The following is a 23,850-nucleotide window of genomic DNA, read 5'->3' on the forward strand; positions in this document are numbered from 1 at the left end:
CTTTACTTACTGATGGTGCTGACTTGCGTGATTTCACTTTGGGACCACGCAAACAGCGTCAAAAGCGTTTCATAGCAGCCTCTGTATATGCAGCATACAATGAGGCCTGGAAGGTTACTCAAATTGAAACAGCAGAGAGAATACGGGAAATTGACCGTATTAATTTGGAAAAATCACTTTCTGTAGTGGACAATGGGTTAATGACTCTGTCCTCCAGAATTTTTTCTTTGGACAGCATTGTGTCGTCAGCAATCGATATATTATCGCAAGACTTAATGTTATTACAACACGGTCAGTCACAATTGCGTTCTATTGTACAGCTTGGCTGGACGTTACAAAATCTGCGTTCAGGCTATGTGCCTTGGCGTTTAATCAACACAACGTCACTATTCCAAATCTTTAACCTTACTGATAGACAAATCAGTATGGCGCAAAAGGGTGCTGATTATACAATCTTGAGCATTGAAAAACTAGAAAGATTACCAATGACAATGTCAGAACGACCTGTCAGTGAATGGATAATACATGGGATAATAAATATTCCAATCTCAACCTTCAGGTTTCAATACTGCCAAAAATATATACAGGCTGGCATGTACGAGAAATTAGGAAAGGGGTACCTTAAAACAACATGGAACCTGCCCTATTCACATGCATGTGTCAGTAATAAAGGACAGAAAGTGTTTCTTAGTGGCAACAATTGTGCGATGTCACTGAGTGGCACACTTCTGTGTAACGGAATTAGTTTGCATGGAGCCTGTGAAGGGAATTCATACAACCTTTCATGTCACCAGCAAGGCGCACCTGCAACAGAAATAGAACCATTCTTTCTAAGACTCTATAATGGGAGTTACATTCTTATTGTAGACCGCAGATGTTGTAGTCTTATGCCCGGGACTCCTTATCTAGTAACTACTACTGCGAAGGTCAAGTGCTGTGGACGCTCATTGTTCCCCAGCTCCTTCCCAGACAGGGAGGCAAGGGCATGGCCCGATTTGAAAATTACTTCTATTCGAATAGATACTTTAAGCAGAATGAAAACAGTGCTTCTTCAGACGCCTACCAGGCTCTCGTCATCAAAAGAAACGTATGATCTACAAGTCGCAAGGACGACTGCAGAGATACATACATTATTATCAACTAATTCCCCCGTACATTTCGCGGAAATCCTGAATGAAATCTTAAATATTTCTGATACCAATGGGGTCTCAAAGGTATTTAAGACAGTATTTTCGATGGCATTAACACCATTCAAAGCCATACTGGGTATTTTTCCAGATTTCGTCCATTCGATTTTTGGCGGACTTCCCCTGATCCTGGGACTAATTGCAGGAATCCTATTCTTAGTCCTTATTTTTCGTTATGGCAACCCATGTCACAGACAAAACTCTTGCGACAAGGGAAGAAACAATCCTAGCCATTGGATACCGGGACCGGATATCAAAAATCCTGGGACTCTCCCGGCTTAGAGACCTGAACATGACTTGGTTTCTATCATTTCGACCAATGTGGCAAAGATGTGTTTTACCTGTATTGAGGTGTCTGCTATGCGGAGAAGAATGCGTGTTAGACACCTGTCTGACGCTACAATCGGATGCGCCGATGGATGCAGAAACATTGTTGAGCCCGATCAAGGTTCATGCTTTGTGCTGCCCTCAAAGGCTACCAATCCTGATGACGGCATTCGTGGAAGCTTCACCACTACGATTGATGGGTAGTGAAGTTCAAGATGAAAGCAGCATCGAACAGGTACGACCTTCTGTCAGTAATGCAAATCAGAATGTCAATGGAGACAATCATGCGCAAGAATGCATGATTACACCTATTTCCGAGTTAGTGGAACTTTCCCAGGAAGCTGTTGACAGTTTCTTCGAAAGCCTAAATGATATGATGTTCTCACCCGAACAGAAATAGAGACTTTTGAACAAGCCTGCACACGGCGTTCCCTGAATTCGGCCTTCAACTTTAAAAATAAAGTCACATGAACATTTTCGCTCCAGTTCACGGACAGCAGTTTTTGCCGCAGCCCCAAATATTTTTGCATATTTTTCGGGACACTATCTTCTGCTTAAAGTAAGAACTATTCTTAGAGAACTAAGGTTTCTAAAATTTAAATAACTTATAGACATTAGCTGCCCGCTGGCATGTTCATAGATATTTTATTCTGTGATGGAATGGTCTCGAAACTTTTTTCTGTATTTAAGAAACCATTTCATGTGTAATTCTCATATACCAAATAAGCAATAATGTATACAAATGCGATTACTTTGGCATTTTTCTACAGCTTGAGTGCATACCATATATATATGTCTGCAAATTTTCCGTATATTTGAAGAATTTCAAAATGCATTTATGTATTTTGGGGTGGTAAGGTATACACACTACTCTATAGTATGTTGTACTATGTTATACTATGCCTAGATTAGTAAATATGTCCATAGTTAGCGTGGAGTGGGTGTCATGTATTCCTATAGGTTCTGAATCGATCCCCCTATTCCTGACCTTATTCTAGTTAAACAAACCAACAAGTTAACTAGCAGTCAGCCCATGAGGCAGAAAACCCCCATGATGCAGATACCGTTATCTGACGCAGTCACACTACGGCACAGGAACGTGTTATCTGATTAGGTCATAACACTTGCGATCTAATTAGACAAGTGATATTCCTCCAGCCCCTGATAAGGCATACGGAGTTCTCATAACAAATCAAACCTATGACAACCTGGGCAAAACCCTGCGGCCATTGTTTTGATTTCACCAAGAACTTTAGTAAAAGAATGTGCTAACGAGCAAGTCGTATGACATCCTTATTGACGTATCTATGTCCATCCTTACGTCAATCTCGGCACCTTAAAGGTATAAATATTACCGATCTTGCCATATGCAAACACACGCGGTGGTGACGAGACGGAGCAGCCATACTTGCCGAAGCGAAGAGCAGAGCAGACCCCGCTGGCAGCAGCCCCGCCTTTCTGACGCGCTGAGAGACGCGCTGCTTTCTCCTGCCGAGAATCCAGCACCGGCGTTTCCGGGTAGCCCTCGCAGGCAGCCTGGAATATCGAGACCAGAGAGAGAGATACCATTCCTCATTCATCCTAACTTCCAGGTACAGAACTGAATAACCCCTCACAGAGAATTCTTTAGTTATTCACTTGGCAAAAACAAACTTAACTTAAACTGTAACTATCTATTCCCGCCCACGTATTAGACCTAGGTCAGGTACACGGGGTAGGCGTATCTAGAAACACCAGTTGAGTACGTTTAGTCAAATGTATATGTGTATGTAATATATTTTATTCATCTTAAAACATCTTATGGCTTAGAAACCATATCAATGTTTTTACAGTATTATTTTATACTATTGCTTTTAATGTATGCACTTTACTTAACTATAAGTATTGCAATAATATCGATCCATTTCTCTTGTATGAGAAAAGAGACTGATCAATAAATAACACCTTTTTATTGAACACGCCCGTCTCTTCCTTTTCTCTACATTCTGATGAGACTAAGAATGCACGTACTGACTGAGTAAAATAATTTGCCTTTTGTTCACACGACTCTCGAGATTGACTCTTGATTAGGGGAGAGCAAAGTTGTCATGTTCTATGGTTGTCAGAAACTAAATCCCTTCTTGTCTAATCAGGGAAGTTAATTCCTCCTTGAACATTCGAGAAAGTTTCTAGTGAACTCTGAGCTAAGCTGGCAAACCCAAAACTTTAAGTCTAGTATCGACAGTAGTAGACCTAGTTAACGTCTGGCCTAGACCTTTACTGCTGTAGGTATTATTCCAATGCGCAGAGCCTATTGGGAAGATAGGAACTACACTACTATAATATTCACTAATCTAACAGGGAAAAGCATTCAAGAGGCCCACAAAAGATGATCTGGATTTTAGATGGCTAGCCATAATATGAGAGAACGATTGGTTATTGAAAATGTACTTAAGCCCAGAAACGTGGCTAACGATGCAACAGCTCTTTTTCTTTTGGGTCATCAGGTTAGTAGTCAAAAGTTTCCATGAAAAGATAGATCATCAATTGTTTCTTCAAGATGGAGAGCCTTACAATGATCAGAAGTCAAGTTCAATAGTTTAACTGCTAGGACACTGCTCTCTGATAGCTTAGCTTTCATGTTTCTAGGTCTGGCCGAACACCTCAGCTATATGCCAGACCTATTGGTATCAATGTTGTAAAATATACATAGGGTACTACTGGCATGTTCTGACTGATTATCGATGCTGATGTCTCAGCGTGCATGATTTTGCCTCTAAGTACTGTGTAAATTCATCTAGTGCACCCACCATGAGCGACGCACACACCCTAAGCATTTTGATAAATCTAGTGTGTTTTATAGCTGTGAAACGCACACCATACTTCTACGACATGCATTCCTTTTGACAAATCTCATACCATATTTCAATGAACTGCAATCATTTTTAAAAACCTAGTGTGCATGCTTTAGCTGTGATACGCCCACCTTACTTCTACTATCTGCATGTAACACCAGTGTGTGTGCACATAAATCACTGCCACACATATCAATAGATTGTGTAGTTGCATGCTTTAGCTGTGATACGCACACCTTACTACTACTACCTGCATGTAACACCAGTCTGTGTGCACATAAATCGCTGCCCCACATATCCATAGATAGTGTAACTGCATCTGTTGTTCCCTAAGTGTGCCTTCCCTGTTGGTCATTCGTATTACCATCAGCACATTAAGGGGCAGCTATTTTTGGGTAATTGTCTCTGTGGTTATTTTACATTGTTTGGAGTAATATGTCATTGTTATTCCTGTCTGGTAACTCAAAATAAGATGCAACAAAGTGTAGTACCACCACCTACTTTCTTGTCTTCACTGGGAAGTCCCATGTGGGTTGGGAACCATATTTTAAAGGGGTTTTAAGCCTATTTAGAGGCTATTGAGGGGGTCTTTTTTACACAGAAAAAGAAGTTGCATTATTGCGTTACTCCATGGGCTCAGAAGGGAGGAAGGTATTACAACCTTTACCTGTTGACGTTATAGGTGATGTTGAAGCTTTGGGATCTAGAATTTCAGTTCCAGTAAGAATATATACAGGGTGCAAAAATAATTTTTAGTATCTGTGCAGGCTGCCACTTAAAGATGTAGGTGGGGTAAAGGATCTGGATGATGATTTCTGTGTTGCTGCAGCATTGGTGGATTGTGTTTATGGATGCATGCTGCAGGAGGAAGGAAGGCAGCTGTGCAGGAAGATTATGTGTTGCAAGACGTGGCCAATATGTTAAGCAAAGGTTGGGTGTCTGAAGGTGCGAGTGAGCCCGTGTTTGATTTAAGCATGTGTTCTCAGAGTTGAGTTTAAATGAGGGTGTATTAAGAACATATTTTCTAGGTTTTTTCCCCACATGTTTTGAAGAGCAATGTGCTGAGTCTGGAATGTGAGGGACATGTGGGGATGAGAGCAATGAAAAGGAGGATTAGAGAAACATTTTGGTGACTTGGGATGGATAGATGTGTAGAGCCCTATGTGAGAGAATGTGTGGCTTGAGCGGTGAGTGACAAAACATGAGTCACTTTTCCAAGTGTGGTGAAAGCCATACCTGTCTGGAGAAACCCTTGTATAAATTGAGTTTGGATGTTATAGGGCCAAAGTATGTGTTCGATGAGCGGAAAAGGTTTGGTTTAGTGCTGATGGACTACGGCACATGAAGGCCGGTAGTGCAGTTTGTTATATCGGCTAATACTGAGGAGGTGATGGAGTTTTTACAGTCCTTGTTTTTGAGAAAGGGTGCCTTTATGGTGCTCATCCCTGACAACGGGGTGCAATTTGTGTCAAAGGTGTCCCATAAATGTATGTCTCATCGGGGTATAAAACACGTAACAACCTCTTTGAACGATCCCCACATCAATGGCTTGGTGGAGCGTTGCAACAGAGTTATCAATGACAACATTCAATTGTCTGTGGCTACTGTTCTGTTTTGGAGGAAAGAGCTCCAAGATTTGATGTTGGCCATTCACACTACGCCTAATGCCACCACAAATGTGTCACCGTTTGAGTTAAAGCATTGGTTGGCTACGACCAAGCTGGTCAGGCCCTGGATGTGTGATTTGATGGTGTATAAAGCGAAATGTAAGCAAGTGAAGGACAGTTGTGATAAGATCAAGTGAAATATGTGAGCAAGGAGGTGGTGAAAGGGAGACAATAGGTTGAGTTCAAAGTTGGAGATTGGGTTGAAGAGAAACTGACTGGCATATTGTGTACAGGCAGTAACCCGAAGGAAAAAGTGTGTGTCAATGATCAGGTGGTTAAACTAACTGATGGAAGGTGGAGAACAAAAAAAACTGTCCAAATAAAGATGGGTGAGAGACCCTCATAGAGACCCTCTTACCAACTAGAAAAAATCTTCACCCGTGGGTGTGGGTACAAGGAGTCTGAGATTGGGAGAGGTGAGAAGACAATCTGTAAAGTACTAGGACTCTGCCTAAGAATATGAGTAAACATTTGTTTTTTGACTTCTGAAAGGTAAAAATTTGTTTTTAACTAAAGTTTATTCACGAATAAGTTTTGGGGATAATAGAGGGTGGTGTGCCATTTTCAAGTTAGATTTGTCACAAACCCACTGGTCATTAGTGAATGTATAATTATTTTATTTGTGTTGTGCTTGTGTTTGCTTGTGGGTGAGAGTTCCCTTTACTTCTGTACATTTTTTGGTTCAAAAGGGTAGAGATATATTGGGTTCTGAGCTTAGAATTCTGTACAATGCCATCTTTACAACTGTGGCAAAGCACAAAGAATGTGAAGGCGTGATGTTTTGAAAGGAAGAGGCAGTTGACCGCCGTCGCCTGCCCTGCAGGGTGTGAGAGGACTTCTGCATTAAATGTTGGAAACTTACCAAAGTCTTGAGGTGATTCAAGATTTTTCACATAGTTATATTGGTGGGAAACATTCTTGGCAGGTGGCCAAGGAATAATAGTCCATTCTTTGGGAGTAAACACTGGCAAGCTTTTTGGTTTGGAGATTTTAGATAAGAAGAGCTTGTACGCAGAAGTGTTTTCACAATATGCTACCTCTGCAGAGCACCCAAGTGGGCAAAATCCCAATGGCGCAGCATAAAACTGAGGAAGCGCTGTGTACCAAAACAACTTATTAAGTACATCCATTTCTAGAGGTTCATATCAACTGCTGACGCCCCGGTAAACAAGCTTTGACAATGACAATCCTTTTGGCCCTTAAAACACAAACGAGGTGACAAATAATATGCAACAGCTGATGCTTATTGATGCTGCCTTTGATCTACTTATGAATTTGTGTGTGTGTGTGTGAGAGAGATTGAAAGAGAGAGAGAGAGAGAGAGAGAGAGAGAGAAAGAGAGTGGGGAGAAACAGAGACAGAGAGGCAGAGAGACATAGAGAGAGAGAGAGAGAGAGAGAGAGAGAGAGAAAATAACCACACAAGACACACTGCTGGCACCTGTGCTGTCACAATCCTTTCTGTTGGGATACTTGCACTGTGGCTGCACATGTTGTGAATGAATAAATTCAATGGGGAGGATCATGTGATGAGGGAGGAAGAGGAGCAGCAAAGGATGCAGGCTTCACTTGTACATAAAGAACATGTACAGCATGTGAAACAGCAGTGCAGAAAATGCACAGACTAAACAGGTATCATATGGTGTTAGCTTTGTGTTTTCTCAAACACACACAACACTAATTCAGTTGGAAGCACAATATTCTAGCAACCAGAATCAATTCAGCAAAACCAGCCATGCACAGCATGGGTGAAGGCACAGGATGCAAGAGGGTGGCAGGGTAAAATGTGAAACACAAGAAACAATTGAGCACTTTGTATAAATGGGGGCACAGAGTAGAAGGGGCTGACAAGAGATGATGGGCTTGTGATGCAGATACAAGCCAGGTAACTCTGGCATAGGATTTTTCCACAGACTTTGCTGCGAGGTAGAATCAAGTTAGACTTAGCTCACCTTGGGGAATATTCTACTCACCAACACTGAATCCACTTGATGGGACTAGTCGTCTCTTCCAGCTGCTATCAGGCCTAATTGATGGGCTCACTGAGATGGGGAAGCACAGGCAGCCAGACTCTCGATGCTAATGTCATCAAAGTGGTCTCAGAACCAATTACCAATGGACAAGAGCTGCCCTAGCCAAACCATGAAAAGAGTACCATCCAATGAATTGGGACATGGATAGGCAATCAGCATCCACGTGCTAATTTCACTGAAGAGGGTCCCACAGCCAAACAACAACTGAAAAGAGCTTCTCTATTTGCCCAATGACCATACCTGTCAGACCCCATTCGGGGGAGGGCTGAGGGCACATGGAAGACAGTTGATGCTACGGCTCTGCTAACTGGGTCAAGTAAAACCCTTGACTCTCAGGGTAGCAAGGGTGAGCAATCCTAGACCTTTAGGTTACAAAGTGTGCACAGGTCGAGGGCAGAACTCAACAATTAAGGAGCACACATAACAAAGTATTGTCCAGCCCAGTGCTAGTATTTTGAGTAAGAAAATGTACTTTAGTCACACAGCATCACTTAATACTACACAGTGCAATTAGGGGTTTGCAATACTGGCGTAACATCCTGTCCCAATCTAGGCATTACATCCTTCTGTACTCACCCTAATGATGGAGTTCCACAGTGTTTGTGATCTCTGGCTTCTAATGTGGGACACGGTGCTGGCTAGGCTCAAGTGCAGTCACTCATTCACCCCCAACACTTCTATCAGCCAACACCCCGGCACACATTTCATTCAGTGCAACAGTATCAGTGATAAAGTCTTAAATTGTGTTTCAGCTTCAGCCCACGACAGTCTCTTCTGCACACACATTTCTTAAGACTCTCAGTAGGCTGCTATGAGCAGTTGGAGACCAAGCTGTGCTGGACAGACACGTGCAGTGTTCCCACTGTTGCACCAGCTTTGGAGCTGTTGGGACCACCAGGTCACCTTGACTGGGAAAGTGGAGACTTTGTTTTTTTGTGGCTGCATCCTCAAGCAGTTTCCTATCTTCAGCAGTTGCAGCCTCCCTAAGTAAAGGACTAGAGGGAAGCAGTCTCCTCAGGGGTGGCCTCCAAGCTGATCTCAGATTCACAGATAATAGAACTGGATTGGAATAATTATATTTTAAATTTCATGTTCAGACTGCTTTCTAAACTCAGTCTTTGTGCAAAGTATGGTCCTCACAAGATATAACAAAGGGACTGACTCCAAGCAGAAATACCCAAACCATGGGCACAATGAAGTGTGAATTCTCTGTACCTTTCTGCCTTCATCTTCCTGAAGCAATAGTCATAAATAAGCAGGCCCTGCATAGAACTATCCTCATCTTGAAACCGAACCTGCATTCCCATCTTTCATACCCTACCATCTGCAGTATGGCATTGAACTATGAACTAATTAGCAGTTCTTTGCTTATAAGGCCCTCATGGAATATATAAAAGTAGCCCTGTCTCTCTCCTCCTCACTTTAGTGTGTGGGGCTCCACCCTTCAGGCACAGAAATACAGGCTGTACATTTCCAATCTCTGGGGAAGATATCCTCACCCTCCATCTTGTATTACGCTACAAAGGCACTGCAGATACAAACATACACACAGAGGGGCCGATTCCGATTCGGTAAAATCCCATACGAATAGCCGTACGAGCATTTTTCCCATACAAATCGTATCCTCGAACATCCCCGTACGTACGATGTAGTACGATGGGTACCCAAAGCAGTTCTCCGTCCGAATCGTAATAAAGCCCGTACGACTCAATAATCCGTACGAATCGCATTCGAAACGCGCAGTACGCGATGTCCGTACAGATCGAAGCATCATTTTCCAAACCAGCAAGTACGATTCGTCCAGTCAACACTCCGTACGACTCTTTTTTTACGAGAGCTCAAAATGTCCGGAAAAGCAGAATTTGACTCGAAGTGCGTGCAATACGGTTCGTACACCCCATGATCGTAGGGGTACGGTTCGTACACCTCATGATCATAGGGGTACGGTTTGTACACCTACGATCATGGGGTACGGTTAGTACACCCCATGATAGTAGGGGTACGGTTCGTACACCCCATGATCGTAGGGGTATGGTTCGTACACCCCATGATCGTAGGGGTACGGTTTGTACACCCCATGATCGTAGGGGTACGGTTCGTACACCCCATGATCGTAGGTGTACTAACTGTAACCCTACGATCATGGGGTGTACGAACCGTACCCTATGTGATTGAGTGGCTCTCCGTACGAATTGCTCATACGTGATGTTTACCATACGAATCGCGTACTCATTCCCCAGTCCGGATTGTACTTGTCGGGTCGCACAGCATGTTTACGATTCGTACGGTTCACTTTCAGGGTCCGTATCGTACGGATTTTCCCTTGCTTTTCTTACGGTTCGCAACGATTCGGACGTATTTTTTTACTACGGATCGTACTACGCAATTCGGACGGATTTTTACGATTCGTACGGAAACGGCTACGAATCCGAATCGTCGTACGGATTTGTTTCCCGAATCGGAATCAACCCCAAAATGTCTGCTCCTCTTTCTCGAGAAATTCTGAAAATTACACTGAGGAATGAGGGGGTCAGTATGCTGCCTTCTCACTGTCACAGAAAAATAATCTGGCCATACTACAAATTCACAAACATGGCATGAAGTCACCAATATTTTATGCTATATAACCAGGGTAAGGAGAGTAATCTTTTACCTGATCTAAGGGCTTGGTTTCTGCGCCTCCCTTTAGGTCACAGGACAGGTCCTTGATCCCACATTGTCAGGGACAGGCCTTGGCCTCCGCCTCTGTGCACACAATTGACAGGTGTGATTCCATCAGCAAAAAAAAAAGGCAGGGCACCAGTTTCACATGCAGTCAGGTACTCAGAGCTGGTGCAAATGCCTATTTACCATATAAGATACATTCTGTTAGACAATTCCCCTTACAAAATTAGTCCAATATCACCAAACATTGTCAAAGCTAGAAATGTTACAAATTCTTAATCATCAGGTTCATCCAGGCCCCTGAAAGCCAGGACGGGCTCACAGTATTCATGGGAGCTCTTTGAATATTGAAGTGCGCCCTAGCTTTTTCGACTAGGCAGAGGAATACCCTTATTGGCTTTGTAACTTTAGTTTCAGTAGAACGTATCCTTTTTCTTCCTTTGTGTAACAGAAATATCTCCCTTCCTTCCTTGTAGGCTGGTGCCCTGACCTCCCATACCATTGGTTTGAAGACAATGCTAGCAATGTCACATGTTTTCGCCTACCTAATTGGTAGTGAGCACCTTGATGCCAAAATATCTGGCCGAGGTTGCTGTACTTAAGGGACAAAATATGTTAAGTTCGGAAGTTACTTCATCCTAATGAATGATTCAAGATTTTCCAACACTTTACGACTTTTTTAAATAAATAATAATCAATCTCATATGACAGTGCTAAACAGATATTTATGACAAGCAATATTACAAGAACTTTATAACAATTGCTGTAATTTTCACAACAGAAGAAAACATTGATTTCATGACACTTTGCTTTCATGAGTGTTCCACTTTTCATATATGTAGATTGCTGTTCATGTAGTCATATAAAAGACCATTTCAAGATGGCTGTTTATTTCTAAGAATTAAACCAGCCTATCACAGGTTCATTAATCTGTATTCAAGAATATCAGCCATTGGCAAAGCAGCATAATAATCATTGAATGAAGGGGCCAAATATCAGACTTTTATTACATACATTTCCCTAGACTGGATCTATACCATGTCAATACATTTTAACCCTGTGGTGTTGCCACACCTCCAAAATGTGAAAAGGGACTGGGAAAAACAGATTCCGTAGACCAATATCTCGAACACTATATCAAACAACGGTGAGAAAAAATTCTAATGACCAAAGAATAAACTAACAGCTTAAACTTACCCCCAGACTTTTCCATATTTTTTAAAACACTCCATGTCAAACTCCAACAAACCCTAAAAAGAAAGACACGTTAAGGTGGTTAAAGATGAAAGTTTAAGAGAAATAAATACACAATGGTTACAATTTGATTTAAATAATGTTGTTCTAAACAATGAAGTAAACACGTTTCCAGCATTCCCATTTGAATTTGACTCACAAGTTCTTAATAATTTGCAATTAACAAAGTCATCAAACAAAAATAAAATAAACAAAATGGTCAAGTTTAGCTTTATGGTTCGTAATTGGGAAAAGGCGCTTATTGGGAAGGTGATAATTACATCCAAGTACAAATAGTGGAAAGCCTTAAAGCACCTAATCAGGGGGTAACCCCTTCAAATAGTAACATCCAGAGTTTTCAGTCACAAACCAATTTTGCGGGCAAGAATATCATCAATAGGGCTGCCTATTGCCTAATATGGGCAACTATTTTTGTCCAAAGGCAAGGAATCAAATAATTCTCACAAAGGTGGTAGGCCCTCCAAATAAGCAACACCCAATGACCTAGATGTTGAGTTGTTCCACTCACATTGACCGTCACCAAATATTAACAGAATGAAGAAACCCTTTGTGTTAGGTTATATAAATTAATATGTATTTCTCTTTTTTCAGTCGGAAGGCCTTTTGTTGCTTTAACAGGGGAAATATATTAAAATTGTTAAATACGATACCAGGCCTAACCAATATTAACACAAGTCATTGCAAAAGGGTAGAATACCTGGAGGCCAAAACTGACCCAGAGGTTGCACTAGGGTTACTATCTCACAACAATATGCTTAGTGTCCTACAACTTTTCCCACATTTCCGCAATGTGGGAATAAAAATTTAACCTGAATATGATGTACCTTATCCAGTTTATTTACAGCCATCTTAAGTCAATGCTCTACATAATACTTTGGATTAGTTTTACCACAACTCACTACATGCATGATTCAGTACCCTTACTGATTCAAGTCTGTATAATGCTTCTATAGTGAACCACTTAAGTACATCAGTTATATCTGAGAGGCAATCAATATTTTGGACAACCGAACAAGTGATTAGGCTGGTGACACCTGGATCAACTTAAATTGTATTGGTGGAGTTCTTGAATGAACAAATCACCACCCTAACACAAGGATGATTATGAAATAAGAGGAGTAGCTGATATACGTCTTTCAAATCAAATATGTGCACATAACATTTTGCAGACTTGTGTAAACATAAAGTAAACTTCAGAATTATGTTTTTGTGTGTTTGCAAGAATAAGGGCATATCTCGGATTTGACATTTGAAGTTTACACTGTCTTTGGCATCAGAACTGTGCCTTCAACCCATAAACACCCTAAAGGTGAACTCATTACAGTGGTAAAGACCACTAGTGGTGCACTGGACCTGGTTTAGTACCCGGTTATAACAATGTTCTCATTTCAGGTGCAACCAACATCAAGATGTTATCTTTTATCTTTTTGTTAATAAATGTAGGTCTCCCGGATGTTGTACTTGGCTGCATCACTCACCCCTAAGTTTATCGTTTCAAGGGCTACAGGCGCTCTGCTTATTGGGGATGTCTGGCACGGTTGGCCGGAGTGGCAGGGTAGCAGGGTGGGGGGCTGTTGAGGGGAGGAACTGTTACATACTCTTGGTTTTTGTATTGTTCCATTGGTTTGACACCATCGACACACTCACTGGGCAAATGGAAGGGGGATGGAGGGGGGTGGCACTCCCCCTTTAGCTTTGGCGGAGGAAATGGCAGGCTCCCACTCACCTAAGGCGCAACATATAGACATCTTATCCTGGAATGTGAACGGCCTGCAGAATAAAATCAAGCGAACTGTCGTATTGCAATACCTTCGAAGGCATGCCCCAGATGTTGTCCTCCTACAGGAGACACATCTGCTGGGAAATCCCTGTAGGGCCCTAGATAGATCTGGTTACACCCTGCGCACACACTCTGGTTTCACGACAGGTTCCAGAAGTGTAGGTATACTCATTAAAAATTCATTGCCATTGGTTCTGGGGCGAAGCTGGTCTGATCCCCAGGGTCGCTATGCGGCGCTATCTGCGCAGTGGGAGGGTCGTTTTTTAAACTTCTGACCATTGTACATACCTCCGAAGCTACACGCGTCCACCCTCCCAGATGTAGGGAAGTTGTTGCTGGAATTGCGTCCGGGGACATTAGTGCTGGGGGGGACATGAATGATGTGATGGCTAGAGATGTGGATAGATCGTCATCCTCACAGGGTGGGGGAGGGGTGCACCACCTCAGGGACTTCACACAAGCAATGGGCCTAACTGACTTAGGGAGGGCACACAACCCACACCTGAGACAGTACACACACCGATCAGCAGCTCATGGATCCTCCTCTAGGATCGATTACATCCTCACACGCATAGAATGCATGACTCTGTTTCGAGAGGGCCACCTTAAGGCTAGAGGAATTTCTGACCACGCACCGGTGGGGGTTCAGTTGTTAGGTCCCACCCGGGACTGGAGCGTCCCCCCTCGGCTCGACTCCTTTCTCTTTAAGGACAAAGACTTTCAGGAGCGATTCAAGGAGAGAGTGGGTCAATACTTCAGTAAAAACGTAGGCTCGGTGGACTCCCCGGGGGATAGTGTGGGAGGCGTATAAGACAGTGGCCAGGGATTTTGTACAAGCCGAGGTAGGGCGGAGACATAAGGACAGACATGCACAGGTGGAGCGACTGGAATCGGAGCTTCATGCCCTGGACAGTGAGACGGGGCTTACCCCAGAACAGAACCGGGTCAGACTGCATAGGGCGCGCCTCTTAGGCAAAGAAATAAGGGATGTTTTAACAGAACAAGCACGGGCGCATGCTCTGGCCACCCAGCGGAGAGTATATGACCTTGGAGATAAGGCGAACAAAATGATCACCTGGTTGGAGAAGAGAGATCGGGACCGTAGTTAGGTGCCGAGAATAGAGCACCCGGACGGGTCAGTGAGTACCACGAGCAGGGCCATTGCGGAGGACTTTGCGCGCTACTATGAGGAGATTTACCGGTCGCACACATCTAGAGACGACCAGGAGTGTTGAGATTGCCTGGCCCCCCTGCAACTCCCGGTATTAGAGTCGGCAGATAGAGACATGCTGGAGGCGGTTATTACGGTCAAGGAAGTGGAGCAGGCCATGGGGGACCTGCAGACAGGGAAAGCCCCTGGACCCAACAGGTTTCCAGCAGAAGCATTTGGTTGTGTGGCTAGCCACACTGCACCGCATATGTGCAGTATGTTCCTTGAGGCGCAGGAAGCGGGGAAACTTCTGAGAGACCTGCGGTTAGCCACGATCGTGGTGATTCATAAAGTGGGGAAACCACAGGGCGAATGTAGCTTGTACAGGCCCATCTCCCTCCTTAATTATGAAACGAAGGCTCTGCGCTACATCTACGCCGTACAGGAGAAATTAGGTTTCGGGGACAACTTTTGCTCCTGGGTGAAACTGTTATACTCGGGACCGCTGGCACGAGTCCGAGTTAATGGGGCTATGTCATGAGAGTTCCGATTGGGGCGCGGCACGAGACAGGGCTGTAGCCCGTCCCCGAACCTCTTTGCCCTGGCATTGGAGCCACTGGCGCACTGGGTGAGGACGGACCCTGGGGTGTGGGGGATAGAAATGTGGGGCGGCTGGGAAGAGCGCATATCGCTCTATGCCGACAACATACTGCTATACACCCAGCGACCGGCGGCATCCATACAGCGTCTAATGGCTATGTTGCATACTTTTGGGGAGTACTCCGGGTACAATATCAATTGGAGCAAATCCTTGGGCTTCGTTCTGGCGGGACCCCAGCCACCCACGGTGGTCGGATGCGAGGGCCTGGTTTGGCGAGAGATGTTTCGTTATTTAGGGATATGGATCACACCATCTGAATCAGAGTTTCTCCGACTCAATGTGCAAACGCAACTTGACCACCTGCACAGTGACGTGCAACACTGGCAGACCCTCCCAGTCTCCCTCATGGGCAGAGCTGTATTACTTAAAATGATGGCCCTGCCACGTTTGCTGTATGTGTTGCAGAGCTCCCCCTTCCCGATCCCGGATCATGTCTTCAAAACGGTGGAAGCAGAGCAGCGCTCCCTTTTGTGGAGCGGGGGGTGTCCCCGGATTGCCCTTTGTAAAATGCAGCGCGGCCCCTATGAGGGGGGACTGGCGGTACCCGATATCCGCCTCTATTATTGGGCGACGCAGCTTGTTAACGTTAACGGGTGGGTATTCGCCCCACAGGAAGAACCTGCGTACCGGGTGGATCGCATGGCCCTAGGCGCGGATACCTATTTAGCGGCCCTCTACTCTAAGCCACGGCGTAGCCAGCCCTTGCCCCCCCAGACCGCGGCGGTGGTCGGGATATAGAAACGGGCAACGAAATTGCTTGGATAGGAGAGGAAGCTCACGGCCCAGACGCCCCTGTAGAAGGGCGACTTCCTCCGGGAGGTCGTGGGGCTCTGCGACCTCCGCCAGTGGAGCCTGATAGGCATAGATCTACTGATAGATGTCTGAAAGAGAGGGCAGGTGGTGGAGTTCGCGGCTCTACAGTCAGAATTCCATATGGGAGATGGCGAATTCCTCCATTATCAGCAGTTCAAGCAAGCTATATATTCACATTTGTCCGAGGGGGACCAGCTACCTGAATACGCCCCACTTGAAGATCGGCTGCTGTTGAACCAATGATCGACAAGGCCATATCGCTCACATATAAAAAGCTAATTAATAATATTCCAGATACACTCGGACCATTGCGGGAAAAGTGGGAGTCCAACTTGGGCTTGTTGGAGGATGATGACTGGAATGAGGCCTTGCAGTGTCCTAGAGAAGTGGCGATCCGAGCTAGATTCCGATTGGTGCAGCTTCGCGTCCTTCGTAGGTCCTACACCCCACGCACGGTGCAATTTAAAATGGGATATGCGACATCACACTTTTGCCTGAGAGGGTGCAGGGATGAGGGCACATTCTTTCACATCCTTTGGGACTGCCCTAAACTTCGGCCATACTGGGTGGGACTGAAGGACATCATGGAGGAAGTGGTAGGGGCGGAGGTACCGCTGGAGGCTAGGTGGCATGTTCTAGGGGTCACGGGATAGGTAACATGGCCCAAGGGAGATAGGGTGTGGCTGGCTATCGCAAGCATGGTGGCAAAAAGGAATATCGCACGTCTCTGGGGGAGTGACTTAGTACCAACAATAGAGGAATGGGAGCGAGACATGGATTGGTGTCAGAGGGTGGAGAAAGTCATCTACAATAGTCGGGGTTGCCCCAAAAAATGGGAAAAGATCTGGCAGGCCTGGAGGAGGTACAGGGTGGAGTGGCTGGACACCCCGGCGGACATGCCGTAGGAACTTCCCTCGCTAGACACTGCCCACAACTTACATCTGGCACTTCCTTCCCCGGGAGGCACTGGGCCTTAGCTTTTGACATGTTTTGCACAACTGGTAGGGGGGAAGGAGGAGGAGGGGAGGGCAAGGGGGGATGGCTCGGAGGGTAGGGCAGGAGGGGAGGATCGAGGTAGAGGACCCACTGGCTTGGAGGTAGACCGTCATTGTATCCGCCTAAGACTGCATTGATTTGTCTTTTTATAATGTAAGCACAACCGCACTTTCTCTGCTCCACGATGTGTCTTATGATGGAACTGTTTACTTCAATAAAAAGATGTTTAAAAAAAAATAAATGTAGGTCTCACTCCCACCAAAAGGTGGTTTGAGTTGAGGCTGACGGAGATTGGAGTACAGTAACATTAAAGACTGTTCTTCAGTTAATTTATGTATCTGCTCCCTATGGAACGTATTTAAAACCCCAGTTCGCCTTTTACTCGATACAAAAAAACACAGTTTGCATCTTTTTTTATCTCTGCAAGGTCGTACTAGCCAGGACTGCCCTTTTGTCCATGATATTTATAAGCAGGATGTTTATAACTTTGCAGTCCTGGTACAAGGACAGTAATTGACTGGACTTGTGACATCCTATTTGATCTTGGCTACTTCCAACTCCAGCGGTGGCGCCTCCGCTAAGGCCTGAGTGGAGAACATGCATAGGCTCCCACTCCCTGTCTGAGTGCCGAACCACGGCACTCAGACCAATCAAGACGTTGCTGTCATATTAGTGACAGCGGAGTCGTGATTGCTTCAGGGGAGCCTGTATATGCTTCCTGCTCCTGGCAGGAACACAAGAGGACGGAGGCGAGGTGGTAGCTGGCAGCCAGGGAAGTCACTTTTATTTATTTTTCTAACACCCCCCCACCCCCCTCTCCCATACTACTTGGTGGCAACCACCACTGCCCAACGCACACATTTTCTTTAAATTGTTTGTTGAATTAAATGTGTTGCCATTTGCATTACTGACTGTGGTTTTATAATCTTGGATTTCATTACATGTGTTTTAATAATATGTATTAACATACGGTGCTATGTATTATCATAATTTGTTTATTGAATATAAACAAGTAAAACTGGCCACCTTCAGTTGTTGGTTGCTACATTTAGGTGTTAAACTGGTGCTAATTCGTGACATTCTTTAGAGGCAGTAATAATGTCTCCCTTTCATGGACTGGGAAAGGGAGTTTACATATTTAAATGTAGAAACGATAATTCCTTCGTTTTCACAACAAAACATTGTTGCATTATTCGTGCGTGAAAACTCGTGCTATGCCAGAGACACCGCTGCTAGGGTTACAGCTACTTCAAGAGGGCACCCAGAGTACATAAAACACTATCATATTTCTCTTTTAAGGTCTTATGTCTTAATTCTCACAGTCCGTCACAGCGTGTCACTCACATTATACATATGTGACATTTGCCGCCAGGGCCTTACTGGGAACCAAAACAGGCCCTGACAAGAATGTTGCAACCATCCCTTCTTCCTTGCTCTGTTCCGCCTCAAGCGTAACAAAACTTAAGGGGGCCCCCCTGCAAGGTATGTTGAGGGGCCCCCTTCGGCCTCAATCAGGAGATCTCCAGCCAGAGTATTGTGCGAAGGGGGCCCCCAAGGGCCCCTGCACCTCGGGGGCTTCGAGGGCCTGTGTTGCTCCACTGTCTCTCCCTCTCACCATGCATCCTTTCTTTCCCCTCTCGCCCCTCTCTGCTCTCTCGCTCTCTCCAGTCCTTTCTTCCTTTCTCCCTCCCTTTCTGTCTCTGTCTTTAAGCCCCTGTGGAAAGTGACAAAGACTCCAGCCCACCAGGGAAATGCCCAGTGGAATTAAAAGGCCAGTCCGGCCTGTATGCTACGGTTCTACAGGGCTCGTTCTTACAGGAAAGAGATGCTCAAAAAGCCCAAGTGTGCATTAAGAATAAAAGAAAAACCAAAGACCATTTCTAAAATATACCTTTGAAAGGCAGAATAAAAGACCCAGATCTTTTTTACATGTCTCCTGATTTTGATAGTAAAACAGTGTGCGTTAACATAGACATCTAGATTTGCGAATGTTTTCTGCTAAATGCAGCAAAAGCGATGCACTGACCTAAAACAAGTCTACTTGGGCACACTTATGTAACACACACTATTTTGCTCTTTGACCACCAAACTCGTAATCAGGCCCTAAATGTGTAAGAGTTTTGCCCTCTATCACTCATTATCTACTTCAGAACACATTGGCCATGATAGATGTCTCTCATGAACACAAACAAAAAGAGCCCCTAGAGAGCTCTGGTGTTAAACTATTGGGTGAGAGGCAAGAAAGGTGAAATCTTGCAGATACCAGGAAAGGAAAGCAGAACAGAAGCCTGGATTAAAAATCATCTCTCTTGTACATTGTGTGATTTCAGTTTTCCCGCCACCTTACAAATATCACATGTTGTGCCCCCCTCATCGCACCACAAAAACCCACCTCCTGCTCACAGAGATCATCTGTGAAATTTGCACAGCCCAAATCACATCTGGAATCACGCTCACAACAAGCATTGGCAAACCCAGTAAGTCTCGCCTATGCTAGAACTATTGGCTTTGACAATGTGTTTTTGCCATGTTGTACACCAGGGTTGCTGCTGTTCTGCATAGCGAAACATTAGTGGTGTGGTGTTGGATAGATTGGGGTAGAGTGGAATGGGGCAGATTTGAGTAGTGTGGAGTGGGGTAGACTTGGGTAAATTGGTTTAGAGTAGCTTGGAGTGGGGTAGATTGGGGTGGCATGGAGTGTGGTAGATTAGTTTACAGTAGTGTGGGGTAGGTTGGTGTAGCATGGAGTGGAGTATATTGGTGTAGAGTGGAGTAGGGTAGATTGGGGTATATGGTAGTGGGGTATATTGAGGTAGAATGAGGTTGACTGCAGTGGTGTTGACTGGGGTAGATTGAGTGGAAAAGAGTGGGGTTTGAGTGGAGAAGGTACATTGGACTGCAGTAAGGTAGACTGGAATAGGGTGGCATAGATTTGAGTGGGGTCATGTAGAATGGAGTGGGGTAGATTTGGGTGGATTGATGGGGTAGATTTGGGTGGACTGTGGTAGATAGGAGTTTGGTAGATCGGGGTAGACTGTGGTAAAGTTAAATGATGTATATTGGGGTAGATTGGAATGGAGTAGAATGGGGAAGATTGGAGTGTGGTGGATTGGGGTAGGTTGATGTGGATGGGGTGGAGTGGGGCTGATTGTAATGTGATGGGGCTCTTTGATGGGGTAAATTGGGTGGATTATAGTAGGGTAGCTTGAATGTAGTGAGATAGATTGGAATGGGATGGGGTAGATTGGGTAGAGTTGAGTGGGGTAGAATGGGGTAGATTGGAATAGGGTAGTTTGAATTAAGGTAGATTGGAGTGTGGTAGAGTTGGGTAGGTTGTAGTGGAGTGGGGTGGAGTGGGGTTCAGTGGAGTGCAGTAGATTGAAGTGAACTAGATTGTAGTAGAGTAGATTGAATAGACTGGAGTGGGTTAGATTGGAGTGGAGTGTGGTAGATTTGAGTGGAATCTTCCATATATGCCAGATGGATAACTGGTGGAAAACAGGAGCTGAAATGCGCGAGTACTGAGAGAACAAGAAGGGCTAACTGGAGTAACAATATGGGAAAATGAGAACAAGCACTGGGATACGGTGCTACTATTAATTGTATGCTACAATTGTATCACAGCAATATTGCTAGCTTGGATATGCAACACACGCGTTTATTGTCAAAAATATATCTTTTTTTTGTCTTATATATTTTTTCTTTTTTCAAAGTTGATGATATATATTTGTATATTTTTCTTTTTTTCTCTTTTTTCTTACACAGTTTACAAAAAGTGATAAAACAGTATATTAAAAACTTTTTTCTTTATCAAATCATGATCAGATAAATATGAATCGAATCCAATCTCTTTCTGAACTAATACAAATTAATTCCTAAGTCAATACAGCCACTCAAAGAAAACAAAAATAAATGAACAAATTGAATATAATGCTTTTTAAAGATGAGTTTGTCCAATATGTAAACATTAAATGGTTAACAAATACTGTACAAAAAAGCACTAGTATCATACAGCCAGTATCACCAACGCGTTTCGGTATGCAACCTTCTTCAGGGTGATTTAACCAGTGGCATACAAACAAATCTGGAGTGCTTCTTGCAAAGATTAGATGAGTCCAGGGGTCAAACGACTAGGATGTAAAGATCTAAATTACTGTCATGGTTAGACTATATTGTGTTGATTTCGAGCTCTAGCTTCTACACCCATGTGCTTAAAATGCAATTATATCTGCAAAACATGTCCTTAATGCTGGTGTACGATCAAATTATCTGCTTGAATGTAAGTTCTATCCTGTGATCGTAATGCAATGACTGTGTACTTTACTGCTAAGTCTCCAAACGATGAGGTTGCAGGATGTGAGTCTTTCATGAGACTTGTTGGAGATCCTGGATTTGCTAACCGTTGTCTCACTGGCTGTTTTTTTTTTAACAAATTCTATATATACAATAATTCCTTGATACGGCCCACGGTGAAATTTATAAACTATTTCTCATGGAAAAGATTCTTCCTTTTTCAAGCCTAAGTTTCGAATAAACCCGATCTTCTTAAGAGAATAACATGCACGGGGATGTCCGCGCTGTTCATCCCTGTGCATGTTATTCTCTTAAGAAGATCAGGTTTATTCGAAACTTAGGCTTGAAAAAGGAAGAATCTTTTCCATGAGAAATAGTTTATAAATGTCACCGTGGGCCGTACCAAGGAATTATTGTATATATAGAATTTTTTCCTGAAAAAACAGCCAGTGAGACAACGGTTAGCAAATCCAGGATCTCCAACAAGTCTCATGAAAGACTCACATCCTGCAAAGTCATTGTTTGGAGATTTAGCAGTAAAGTACACAGTCATTGCATTACGATCACAGGATAGAACTTACATTCAAGCAGATAATTTGATCGTTCACAAGCATTAAAGACATGTTTTGCAGATATAATTGCATTTTAAGCACATGGATGTAGAAGCTAGAGCTCGAAATCAACACAATATAGTCTAACCATGACAGTAATTTAGATCTTTACATCCTAATCGTTTGTCCCCTAGACTCATCTAATCTTTGTAAGAAGCACTCCAGATCTGATTGTATGCCACTGGTTAAATCACCCTGAAGAAGGTTGAATACCGAAACGCGTTGGTGATACTGGCTGTATGATACTAGTGCTTTTTTGTACAGTATTTGTTAACCATTTAATGTTTACATATTGAACAAACTCATCTTTAAAAAGCATTATATTCAATTTGTTCATTTATTTTTGTTTTTTTTGAGTGGCTGTATTGACTTAGGAATTAATTTGTATTAGTTCAGAAAGAGATTGGATTCGATTCATATTTATCTGATCAAGTTTTCAAGTTTTTATTATTATGTTTTCGGCTCTCAAACGAGGGCCACATATAACAATCATATAATTAAACGCCAAAATATACAATAATAATATACAGTAATAACCAAATAAGAATCATTTAAGGAAACACAACATGAACACTGACCGGAGAATCCACAAATTACCACTACTGGTTTCATTAATAAATGTCTAAAAAACTCCTAAAAAAATTAAAAATGTTGAAGCAAAACATTTAATTGGGTGGACAATAAAGGGCATGAAAAAAAGTATTTACATTAAGAATTCCCAATTGTAAGCAAATAGATCTCAACCATTTAGAACGAAATGGGCATAATATAGGACAAATAAACAGAACATGATTTCGGTCTTGGATTGCCTTATTACAAAAATTACATATTGGAGATGTTCCATACCACTTTGCTAATAGAGAGTTTAAAGGAAGTAAATCGTGTCGCAAGAGGTACCATAACCTTCGTACTCGATGAGGGATATTCCAGGAGACATACTGCTGGGCCTGCTTTATTGAATACGAGTTTAGGAGTAATTCACCACCCTTCTTTCCATGTAAAGCAATCATATCCAATTTAAAGCAGAGTTCCCAAGATGCATGTTTCAGCTGGGACTTTAGTTGAGAAGGAGAAAGTAGAAACAAAGTATTTTCCTCCAACTCTAACAATTTTACAGCTTTTCTGAATTTTTTTACTATTAATGAGAACTCATTTAAATTGCCCAGCAGTTCCTTTTTTATATATGCCCGTAAGGAACCCGAATCACCTCTGGCCAAACAGGCCACCCATCTTACTAGGGCAATCAACCCCTGTACCCAACAGCTCCGGAGGCCGAATTCCAGCCAGCATGCAGACACGGAGCAAGCTGTATTAAAGGAAGAAATTCTTCTTAAAACCTTTCCCTCCATTAACTGCAAAAACCCCAATGTCTTAACTCCACCAATTCTATTCCATAAAGCAGAGTTGCAGGGATTTTTGCATTATACACTTCCAAAAATCGAGCAAAGTGTCTTTTCCCTGTAGCAGAGTACAGCGAGCATAACCCCATACCATGTGACAATGCCTTACGCGAATTATGTTCAATATGAGGTCTTTCACTTAGGTTTGCCGAGATTATTTTACCTAGAAAGGGGTAAGTTT

The 23,850-nt window shown here is 43.5% G+C and overlaps 1 protein-coding gene across 1 annotated transcript in view; it reads right to left on the minus strand.

The window, feature by feature from the left end:
- LOC144786057 (cytochrome P450 3A21-like) overlaps positions 1–23,850 on the minus strand; it is a 266,040-nt gene that overhangs the window by 188,356 nt on the left and 53,834 nt on the right. Inside the window, exon 3 of the mRNA XM_078665003.1 lies at positions 11,909–11,961. Within this exon, the coding sequence (XP_078521129.1) occupies positions 11,909–11,961 (53 nt within the window). The remainder of the gene's footprint in view (positions 1–11,908; positions 11,962–23,850) is intronic.

Source organism: Lissotriton helveticus, chromosome 10, assembly GCF_964261635.1.
Source record: "Lissotriton helveticus chromosome 10, aLisHel1.1, whole genome shotgun sequence".
NCBI lineage: Eukaryota > Metazoa > Chordata > Amphibia > Caudata > Salamandridae > Lissotriton > Lissotriton helveticus.